This window comes from Colobus angolensis, unplaced genomic scaffold, assembly GCF_000951035.1.
Source record: "Colobus angolensis palliatus isolate OR3802 unplaced genomic scaffold, Cang.pa_1.0 Scaffold183, whole genome shotgun sequence".
Lineage (NCBI taxonomy): Eukaryota > Metazoa > Chordata > Mammalia > Primates > Cercopithecidae > Colobus > Colobus angolensis.
The window spans coordinates 670,260-681,980 of record NW_012114966.1 but is presented as its reverse complement, the minus strand read 5'-3'; the positions used below and the strand labels follow the sequence as shown (position 1 = coordinate 681,980).

The 11,721-nt window shown below is 38.5% G+C and overlaps 1 protein-coding gene across 1 annotated transcript; it reads right to left on the bottom strand.

The window, feature by feature from the left end:
* Nucleotides 1-224: 224 nt before the first annotated feature.
* On the bottom strand, nt 225-3,150 carry PCDHB5 (protocadherin beta 5). Its single transcript, XM_011939686.1, has one exon. The coding sequence runs from the start codon at nt 2,910-2,912 to the stop codon at nt 525-527; it is 2,388 nt and encodes a 795-aa protein (XP_011795076.1). The 5' UTR covers nt 2,913-3,150; the 3' UTR covers nt 225-524.
* Between the last annotated feature and the right edge of the window lie 8,571 nt (nt 3,151-11,721).

The following is an 11,721-nucleotide window of genomic DNA, read 5'->3' as shown; positions in this document are numbered from 1 at the left end:
TTAAAAAGTTTGCTAATAGGAATCAGGGCTGCAAAAAAGAGTAAATAGAAGATTGCTACCTTTTACATATTTTCTCACATATTTGTTAGCATATGTATGTATTTGTCTTTGTTTTAAACAATTAAAATACAATGATTTGAAACATTTTTAATTTTTGCATTTTAGCATCAAATATGTAATACTTAAGAATGTCATGAAATAGAATGGATACAATATGTAGAAAATAAAATTAATATTTGATTTTATTAAGATGGTTTATCACAACAAGTACCAACAAGAAGAGAAAAAAATCTCAGGAAAATCAACAGCGTGCATGGATTTGGAATGACCCTATGTAAATCAATGCAATGAAATAAAATTGAGTTTTCAATACTTGGACAGCATAAAGTTCAGCAGACAAATCCATTGAAAAGGGAAATAAAAGCTAAATCTCAAGGTGAAATTTTTGTCCATGACACTCTAGAATTCTAGATCTGAAAAAGTTTGGGATAAATGGCAGAAAACAATGCGTCATAACGAGATCTCTAATTTAATCCAAAGTTATTCCGGAAGGCGGCAGTTTTCCCTATTTCTTCACCAGCGCCCTGGGGCAAAAGGTTAGGAACAATAGGCTTCAGGAACTTGAACTCGCCGGTCCCTGAGTCTCCAGTCAGACACACCTCGTACTGGTAGCTCTGGGACAGGGTTCCGGTGCCGCCTACGTCCACCAGATGCCCTGGAAAGGGGCCCTCGGGCACCGAGCAGCGACCCACCGAGGCCGCCCTGCTCCTCCTGCACAGCCGCACCGCCACGAACAGGAGCACTGACAAGAGGAAGAGCGAAGACACTGAGGCCAACGCCACCACCAGGTAAACGGTGAGCGAGTCGTCCTGGGCCTGGGCGGGGGCCGCCTCCGCGAGTGGCAGGTAGGGCTGGAAGAAGCCGTCCACCAGAAGCACGTGTAGCGTGGCAGTGGCAGAGCGCGGAGGCTCGCCATTGTCTTTGACCAGCACCACCAGCCTGTGCTTGGCCGCGTCGCGCTCGCTCAGCAGCCTGGCGGTGCGCACCTCGCCATTGTGCGCCCACACGCCAAACAGCCCGGGCTCCGTGGCCTTTAGCAGCTGGTAGGACAGCCAGGCGTTCTGGCCCGAGTCGCCGTCCACTGCCACCACCTTGGTCACCAGGTAGCCCGGCTCGGCCGCCCGGGGCACCAGCTCGGTGCAGGGCGCGGAGCCGTTCTGCAGCGGGTACAGCACGAAGGGCGAGTTGTCGTTGGTGTCCAGCAGCAGCACGCGCACCAGCGCCTCGCTGCTCAGCGCCGGGGAGCCGCGGTCTGTGGCGCCCACGCGGAACTCGAACTCCTGCAGGGCCTCGTAGTCCAGCGACCTGAGGGCGAACAGGTGGCCGTTGTCTGCGTTGATGGAGACCAGGGAGACGAGGGGCAGGTGAGGGTCCTGGGGCGGCAGTAGCGAGTAGGTGACCTGGGCATTGGTGCCTGAGTCTCTGTCTGTGGCGCTGACACTGCCGATATGCAGGGCGGGGCTGTTGTTCTCGCGGACGAACAGGGTGTAGGAGGTTTGGGTGAAGGCGGGAGCGTTGTCATTGACGTCGGAAACCAGCACGGTTATGTTGTGCTGGGTTTTCAGCCTGGGTGTCCCCAAGTCGGTGACGGTGATGGTGATGTTGTACTCGGCTTGGCTCTCTCTGTCCAGTGCTCTCTGTGTCACTAGGGTGTAAAAGTTTTTTAATGTGGGCTTCAAAAGAAAGGGGAGATCATTCTGAATGGAACAAATCATCCTACCGTTGTCCCCGGAGTCTGGATCAGAAACACTGAAAACAGCAACTACAGTTTCTGGGGCATTTTCTGGGGTAGGGCTGGAGAGCGTGGACATGGTGAGTTCAGGGGCGTTGTCATTCACATCCATCACTTCTATAGCCACAGTGCATTTTCCTGAAAAGCCCCCACCATCTGTGGCTACAATTTCCACGTTATAATATGGAGTTGCCTCGAAATCCAATGCCCTTTTCAGGCGAATTTCTCCTGTTTTTTCGTCTATTACAAATGGTTGAGTAACTTCATCGCCTTGGAATAGAGCATAGGCTACACTCCCGTACGCTCCTGCATCTAAATCTCGGGCAGAGACAGCGACAACTAAGGAGTTAAGGGGGCTGTTCTCGGGCACCTGTACCTCATAGAGTGATTGCAAAAATTCAGGCGCGTTGTCATTGTTGTCCAAGACGACAATGCGAACTGTGGTGGTCCCAGACCTGGGCGGAGCACCACCATCCAGTGCAGTGAGTGTTAAGCTGAGCTCGGGCCGCTCCTCCCGGTCCAGAGCTTTGTCCAGCACCAGCTCTGGGTATTTTCTGCCATCTCCGCGATTATGAGTAGCAACATGAAAGTGGGAATTTGTGCTGATTGTGTAGTTCTGAACAGTGTTGCTACCTATGTCAAAGTCCTGGGCTATTTTTAAAGGAAACACAGTCCCTGGCTGGGTGCCCTCTGGGATTTTTAGGAGCATTTCCCTCTCTGGGAACTCTGGGGAATGGTCATTTATATCTGTGAGCTGCAGATCAGTTTGATAAAACTGCACTGGGTTTTCTAGCAAGAGTTGGAAATGCAATATACAGGGTTCTGTCGTCCCGCACATCACCTCCCGGTCTAGTTTTTCATATAGAAGCAAATTGCCGGTCTTTATATCAAGCTGCAAGAGCTCTTTGTCTCCTTTGTAATGGATTCGCGCGCTCCGAGTGGCCAGTTCCCCCACCCTAAGACCAAGGTCTTTTGCCAGGTTGGCCACAGAATAGCCACTCTCTGTCTCTTCTGGTATGGAATACCTAACTGCCTCAGAGCCAGCCTCCCACAAAAGCAACAGTATAGCAAGAAACATAACTTGCCTTTTCTGTGGCGTTTTTGCTAGCGCAGTCTCCATTGCTCAGACCCCGTCCAGAAGGCGCAGTTTCTTTAACTCTGTATACAATCCACCCAGATGATTTGCTTAAATAACCGCGAATCCGATCTTTCTTAACTGATTTCCACAAGAACGACGCCCACTCTGAAGATCTAGCCACTAGATCTTACCTAAAAGGCGTCCTTCTTTTAGGAAGCATTCAGGGTTTGGATTCCTCAGCTTAATGGCGCCTGAGTTATCCGCAGAGCCCACTATCCACACTCTTAGCCTGCAGCGCCACCAGGCGTCCTAATTTACTATTGCATATAGTATTTGCCATTTCATCCTAAATTCTAACCCTGACGTGTATCCATATCCTTTTGTCACATAAGCTCTCCCGATGGTATCTCCAGCTCTTAGTTACTGAAAGTTCTAAATAAACGTTGTGGAGTTAATTTTCAGTGAGAGAATGCTTTTGAGAAAAAACTAAAATTATATATTAATCTCCATGAAAATACCCTTGAGTACACAAATATACTTTATTTGGTGTTTCTTATTTGATTATATTAAATAAGTGATCATGAATAGCTATAGAAATTTAAAGTTTAAGAAAAATTACTTTCACTTTGAAGTAAACACCAATAACACCCAGAAAATGGCACAAATTATAGGTGTACAACTCAATGAATTTCGCAAAGTGAACACACTCCTATAAGTAGAACCTAGATTAAAAATACTACCCAAACCCAAGTACCCACCTGCTATTGTCTGGTTACCGCCCTCTCCCCAAAAGATAAGCACTGTCCTGACTTCTGTTGTCATAGGTTTTTGTTTTTTTTTAACTTTATACAAATGGAGTTATAGATTGTTACTCTCATGTGTCTGGCTTCTTCTCCTCAATATTATGTTTGTCAAATTGATCTGTGGCATCTTGTTCTTATTTGTTTTATTCTCATTGCTTTTTATTATTCTGTTGTATGAATATATTATGATTTGTTTATTCATTCTCCAGTTGATGAACATTGTTTTTTTTCCAGGTTTAAACTATTTTGGGTAGTACTGGTATAAACATCCTTGTACTAGTCTTTTGGTGACCACATATATGTGTTTATGTTGAATATTTTCAAAGGAGTTGGATTGCTGTGCATTAAAGTGTGCACATATATGTTGCTTTAGCAGATAATGGGAAAGTTTTCTCAAATAGTTTTACTAATATCAGCAAAGTATGAGAGTTCCAGTTGCTCCACATTCTTGTCAACATTTGATGCTATCTTTTCCATTTTAAACCACTCTAGTCAGTGTTTGGTGACATCATATTGTAATTTTAGTTAGCATTTTCCCCAGTGATTAAACAATTTGAGCACATTTTCCTGTTTGTCGGCCATTAGTATACAATCCTGTGAAGGGCTTATGCAAACCTTTTTACTTTTTTGGGGGGAGGCATTTGCCTGTTTGCTTATTCTCATATTATTCTGGGTATAAGTCCTTTTTTAGATATATGTATTGCAAATATCTTTTCCCACTCTATGGTTTATATTTCAAGTCTATTATGTGTCTTTGATGAATACAATTTCTTCACTTTAGTCAGATTTGTCAATAATTTTCATTTATGATTAGCATTTTTTGTGTTCTATTTAAATGTTCACATACTCCAAGGTCATGAAAACATTCTTATATGATGTATTTTGAAAGATTAATTATTCCACTTTTCATATTTAGAGCTATAATCAACCTGAAATTAACTTTTCAAGTGAATGAGATTGGAGTCAAAAGTTTTAAAATATAAGTATCTGAATGCCTTAAACCTTTGCACCATCTATTTAAAAAACAATCCATTTTCCATTGTTTTTGAAATGTCGTCTTTGTTATAAATTAGGTAACCATAGCTCTGAAGATGTTTTATTCAATCTTGTTTACCCTATAATAACTCATTGTGTTAATTATTATAGCTTTATCATGAGTTTTGTTATCTAAGAAGTAAGTTCTCCAGTTTTTTAAAAGTAGACTTTAATTTTTAGAATGGTTTTAGGTTCACAGCAAAAATGAGAGTAAAGTACAGAGATTTCATATGTACCCCTGTTCCCACACAAGCACAGCCTCACGCATTATCAACATCCTCCACCAGAGTGGTTCATTTGCTACAGCTAATGAATCTACATTGGCACATCATTATAACCTGGAGTCCATAGTTTACATTAGGGCTCACTCTTGGTGCTGTATATTCTATGGCTTTGGACAAATGAAAAATGATGTGTATTCACCTTTATAGTGTCATACAAAGTAGTTTCACTGCCCTAAAAATCCCCTGTGCTACACTTATTTATACCTCCCTCCCTCCCCTAGAACCCAATGTAAATGGATTTTTTTACGCCACAGTGTTGCTTTTTCTAGAGCACCATGTAGTTGAAATCATACAGTATGTAGTCTTTTCAGACTGGCTTCTTTCATTTAGTAATATTCATTTAGATTTCCTCAATGTCTTTTCATGGGTTGGTAGCTCATTTCTTTTTGATGCTGAATAGCATTCTACGGGTTGAATGAACTGCAGTTTATCCACTCACCTACTAACTGACATCTTGGTTGCTTTCAAGTTTTGGCAATTATGAATGAAACTGCTATAAACATCCCTGTGCAGGTTTTTGTGTGAACATAAATTTTCAACTTCTTTGGGCAAATACTAAGGAACAAGAGTGCTGGATAACATGATAAAAGTATATTTTGTTTTTTATCAAGCTGCCAAACTGTCTTCCAAAGTGTCTGTACCATTTTGCATTCCCACCAGCAATGAAAGAGAGCTCCTGTTGCTCTCATTACCAGCATTTGGCACTGTTAGTATCCTGGAGTTTGGTCATTCTAATAGGTGTGTAGTCGTATTTCACTGTTATTTTAATTTACATTTCTCTGTTAATATTAATATATGATATGGAGAATCTTTTCATATGTTTATTTGCCACCTGTATATCTTCTTTGGTGAGGTGTCTGTTAAGGTCTTTGGCTCATTTTTAAGTTGGGTTCTTGTTGCTCAGTTTCAGTCATTCTTTGTGTATTTTGAATAACAGTCCTTTATCAGATATGTCTTTTGCAGATATTTTCTCCTAGTTTATGTCTTGTCTTTTCATTCTCTTCATAGTATCTTTTGCAGAGCAGAAAGTTTTAATTTTAATGAAGTCCAGCTTATTAACTCTTTCTTCTATGGATCATGACTTTGGTGTAGTATCTCCAGTTTGGTTCCTTTTCGCCAAGGTTCCTTTGGTTATTACTGTTTTTGTATTTTCAAATAAACTTAACTTTCAGCTCATTAATTTTCACAAAGAAAGCTGCTGAAATTTTGTTTAAGATTTTATTAAATCTATAGAATGACTAAGGGAGAGCTGACATATTCCCAACACTCAGTCTTCCAACTAGTGAACATTGTATACTCCTGTAATTATTTAGATCTTCTTTAAGTTCTCTCAATATTTTAGTTTTCAATGTAGAAGTCTTATAAATATTCAACTAGATTTGTTTATAAATAGCTGCTATTTTTGAAATTATTGTGCATAATATTTAAATTTTTAACTTTTTTGTTGCTGTATAGAAATAGAACTCATGTTTGTATGTTGACCTTGTATCCAGCAGCATTGTTAACTTCATTTGTTAATTCTAGTAGCCTGTAGATTCTTCATGGCTTTCAATGTATGCAATCATGTCTCCTTAAAAAGACATTTTTATTTTTTCCCTTTGAATCAGAGTGCCTTTTATTCCTTCTTTGCTTTATTCCACTGTTTAGGACCTGTGATAGAATACTAAATTGGAGAAGAAAAGACAGGTATCCTTGTTTCATTCTTGATCTCCTGGGGAAAGTTTTTGAAAACTTATCATTCATGATGTTTCCTGTAGGTTTTTAAAGTCACTCTGAAAGTTCCCTTTGATTTTAGTTTGCTAATAATTTTACCACTACTGTGTGTTGAATTTTATTACATGACTTTTTCCTGTATCCATTGAAATAATCATGTTTTTTTATTTATCTTTTAATATGGTAAATTACAATGATCAATTTTCAAATATTAAACTGCCTCTGTATTCCTAAAATAAACTCCATTTTCCAATAAGTATTTCTCTTTCATACATTTTAAATTTTTATTTGCTAATATTTTTAAAAATGAATTTTCCATACATATTTATAAAAAAGAGTAGTTGGTAATTTTCATTTCTTATAATATCCTATTCAGGTTTGAATGTTATAACCTATTCAGATTTATGCTGGCACCCAAATGATTTGGAAAATGTTGTCTATTTTTCTACTCTCTGAAGGAGTTCGTACAAATTAGTGATAATTTTGACATAAGTATTTGGGAGAATTCACTGCTGTGAATTAGAGTGGGAAGGTTTTAATGAACAACTTTCATTAATATAATAGATATGACTAATCAGATCTTAATTTTGTCCTTTTTTTTTTTTTTTTTTGAGACAGAGTCTCGCTCTGTCGCCCAGGCTGGAGTACAGTGGCCGGATCTCAGCTCACTGCAAGCTCCCCCCACCGGGGTTCACGCCATTCTCCTGCCTCAGCCTCCAGAATTTTGTCCTGTTTTTAAAGGATGGTTTCTGTTTTACATAAATTGTCAAGTTTGTTGGCATAAAATTGTTCATAATATTTCCTTTCTATATTTTAAATGTCTGTAGGTTGGTAGTTTGTTGTCGTTTTTTTTTTTTGAGACGGAGTCTCCCTCTGTACCCCAGGCTGGAGGGCAGTGGCGCGATCTCCGCTCACTGCAAGCTCCGCCCCCCGGGTTCACGCCATTCTCCTGCCTCAGCCTCCCGAGTAACTGGGACTATAGGCGCCCACCACCATGCCGGGCTAATTTTTTGTATTTTTAGTAGAGATGGGGTTTCACCGTGTTAGCCAGGATGGTCTTGATCTCCTGACCTCGTGATCCGCCCTCCTCCGCCTCCCAAAGTGCCGGGATTACAGGCGTGAGCCACCACGCCCGGCCCACAGTTGTGGTTTTTTTTATCCTGATATTGGCAGTTGGTGTTTTCCCTCTTTTTATCTTGATTAGTCAAACAGTTTTAAATTTTAATCATTGTGGAAACCAACTTTTCACTTCACTGATTTCCTCTGTTGAGTATTTGTCATTTATTTTGTTTCTGCCTATGTGTGTGTATAAAATTGTCTTCCATCTTTATTTGCATTTGATTTGCTGTTCTTTTTCTAGCTTCTTAGATTATTGATTTTTAGCCTTTCTTTTCTAACATGTGCATTTAAGATTTTAAATTTCCCTCTAAGTACTGTTTTGATACGCCAGGTCTTAATTTTTCCCTGTTCAAAATATTTGGAAATTTCTGTTGTGATTTCTTTTTGACTCATGGATTATGCAATTTAATTTTAAAATATTTGGAGATTTCTTATTATATTTTTGTTTCTGGCTTAATTCCACTGTGGTCAAATAACATACTCCGAGTCGTTTAAATTTCTTCCCCCCCTCGAGACGGAGTTTGCTCTGTCGCCCAGGCTGCAGTGCAGTGGCGCGATCTCAGCTCACTGAAACCTCCACCTCCCGGTTTCGAGCAATTTTCCTGCCTCAGCCTCCCAAGTAGCTGGGATTACAGGTGCCCACCACCATACCCTGGTAATTTTTGTATTTTTAGTAGAGATGGGGTTTCACCATGTTGACCAGGCTGGTTTCAAACTCCTGACGTCGTGATCCGCCCGTCTCTGCCTCCTGAACTGCTGGGATTACAGGTGTGAGCCACTGTGCCCCGTCTCAATTCTTTTTTAAATATTTGAGGCTTCATTCATGACAAAGAACATGAACAATTTTTATATATCCCACAAGCATGTAAGAAGAATGTGTATACTCCAGTGTGCTATGTGTGTCAATTTATTTGAATATGATGTTCGTGTGGTTCAGATCTTCAATATTTTTTGTATGTGTGTGTTTTTTTCTTCTTATTCTAATAGGAATTGAGAGAGTTGTATTAAATCTCCCAGTGTAACTGGGTTTGTCTACTTTGTATTCTGTCAACTTTATATATTTTGTAGTTATCTAATTGGGATATATTCAGGCTTAAAACTAACATATTTCTGGTATATTTACCTCTTTACTGTTATTAAAAACTTCTCTTTGTCTCTAGTAATGTATCTTTCCTTAAAGTCTCTTTTGTCTTATGTAAGTATACCTACCTAGATTTATTTTGGCTAGTGTTTATATTACTATATACCTTATCCAATTCTTTAAATCTTCACTCTTTCTGTGTTCACACATACACACTTATTTGATAGCACAGAGTTGAGTTTTTCTTTAGTCTGACAATTTTTGTTGTTTAATTGGATTATTTAATCCAAATAAAATTAATATAATATCTGATCTCTTTCCATTCATACTTCCATCTAATTATTTTTCTATTTGTCACTAAAGTTTAATTTTTCTTTTGCATTATTCAAATATTTTTAATTTTTCTTCCTTCAATTATTGTTTTATTACTTTGAGGGTTATCCAAGAAATTACAGCATGCATCTTCAATATACAAGAATCTAACACACATTATTAATTTTACTACTTGCATGATAATGCTTACAGCCTTAACACTTTTTAACTCTATTTATACCTTTGCCTTTTACATTATTGTTATAAATTTAAATTTTATATATAATTTAAATCCTTTAAGAAACTAGTATTAATATTATTGCCTTGTATAATCAATATTCAATCAACATTCATTTACATTAACCTTTCTTATTGCTCTTCATTTATTCCTGCAATTCTGTGATTTCTTTTGGATTGTTTTGCTTCTGCCTAATGCATTTCGTTAATAGTATTTCTTGGCCAGATGCAGTAGCTCACACCTGTAATCCCAACACCTTCAGAGGCCAAGGCGGGCAGATCCCTTGAGGTCAGGAGTTTGAGACCAGCCGGGCTAACATGGTGAAACCCTGTCTCTACTAAAAATAGAAAAATTGGCCAGGCGTGGCGGCACATGTCTGTAATCCCAGATACTCACGAGGCTGAGATGGGGAGAATAGCTTGAACCCAGGAGGTGGAGATTGCAGTGAGCCGAGATTGTGCCACTGCATTCCAGTCTGGGCAACAGAGTGAGACTCTGTCTCAAAAAAGTATTTCTTTTCATGCAGGTATGACTGTCGTTAATTCTTAATTTTTGTCTGAAAACTGCATTCATTTTTGAAGGATATGTTCGCTGGCAATAGAATTCTAGCCTGGTAGTAATTTTCTTTCAGGACTTTAAAGATGTCATTCCTTTGTCTTTTGATTTCCTGATTTATGTTGAAAAGTCAACTCTCCATTTTACTGATGCTCCTTTAACAGGAATGTATTATTTTTTATATGGTTGGTTTTAAAATTATCTCTTTGACTTTGGTCTTGAAAAGCTCTCCTATGATATGCATAAGTGGGTTTTGTTTTTATTTAGCCTGTTATTATTTATTTCTTGAATATCTTGAAAGATTAAGGATTTTCACCAACTTTGGAAAATTCTTTTTCATTATCTCTTCAAATATTGCTTATTCCTCATTCTTGTTTTCTCTTTTAGTATGTCAGCGTTTTTAAAAATTACATTCCATATATCACTAATATTCTTTTCTGTATTTTTTATTATTTTATTCTCTGTGCTTACATTTGGATGTTAATATTTAATTGACTTGCATCCAGTAATCCTGTATTCTTTTATGACTATGACATTAAACCATTTAAATAGTTTTAATTTCAGATAACATAATTTTTCAGTTCCAGAACTAACTTCCACTTTTAAAGTTCAATTCTCCAGTGAAATTATCTCTTTATTTTCTCTATTGTTCTTTATTTTTAACATATTAGTCTTATTTATTTTAACATCATTCAGTTAATTTTAATATCTGAATCATCTATAGGTAATTTTTATTGTCTGTTTTTTTTCTCTTGGTTTTATTCATGTTATTCAGTTTTTGGTGTGTGTACCTAGAATTTTTTTATTGAATGCTGAATATTTACATAAAAAGCTATCCAAGGTTAAAATACTATCTTCCTCCAACAAGAGTTCACCTTTTCCTCTGTTAACTTGATAGAGTTCTGTCTAAACAAATCATCTCAGCTGAAAGAGGCACTGGGTTTTGTCAAGGTTCCAGCTCTCCAGAATTTTCAGCTGAGAACTTGGTATATTCTCCACAGCCCCTTCCCATGGCAGGTCCTAAACTCTAACGTTTCTACAAGACTATTAAAAGTTCACTTTGCTTTTCAGAAATTTTCCAATTAGGTTTTTAGTTTTTTTCCCTGGGCTTCCCTGAGTTTGACAAGTGTCCTGAGGGGAAAATTTGGCCATGAACTTGAATCTTCCAGTGGACCCCAAGTTACTCTGTCTCTGACAAAAGCTTTTTGTTTGTTCTCAGACTTAGCATATTTTCTCAGGGTAAAACTCCTGTCAGGAGTCAGTTTTCACCTCCAAGAATTTTGCTTCTCAGGAATCTTGGCCCATTCAGATCTTACTATATTATCTGTTTTCAGTTACTTCAAACAGATAATTTTACATTTTAACCAATTTTTAGAGTTGCTTTCTGCTGCTTGATTATCCATCACTCTGGAAGCAGAATTTCACGAAATATATGCATAAGTTTTAACCTTAGACTATTTAAAATATATTTTGTAACTTTTGATAGTAAAAGAAGAGGGGATGATTTTGTTTTTGTTTTGTTTTGTTTTGTTTTGAGACAGGGTCTTGCTGGGTCTCCCAGGCTGGAGTGCAGTGGCATGATCATAGCTCACTACAGCCTCAAACTCTTAGGCTCAGGCGATCTTCCTGCCTCAGCTTCCCAAGTAGCTGGGACTACAGATGTGTCCATGACCAGCTAACTTTTTGTTGTGGTTGTTGAAACAGGGTTCTC

Coding starts and splice junctions, on each gene's coding strand:
- PCDHB5 (XM_011939686.1), bottom strand. CDS start 2,912: ATGGAGACTGCGCTAGCAAAAACGCCACAGAAAAGGCAAGTTATGTTT.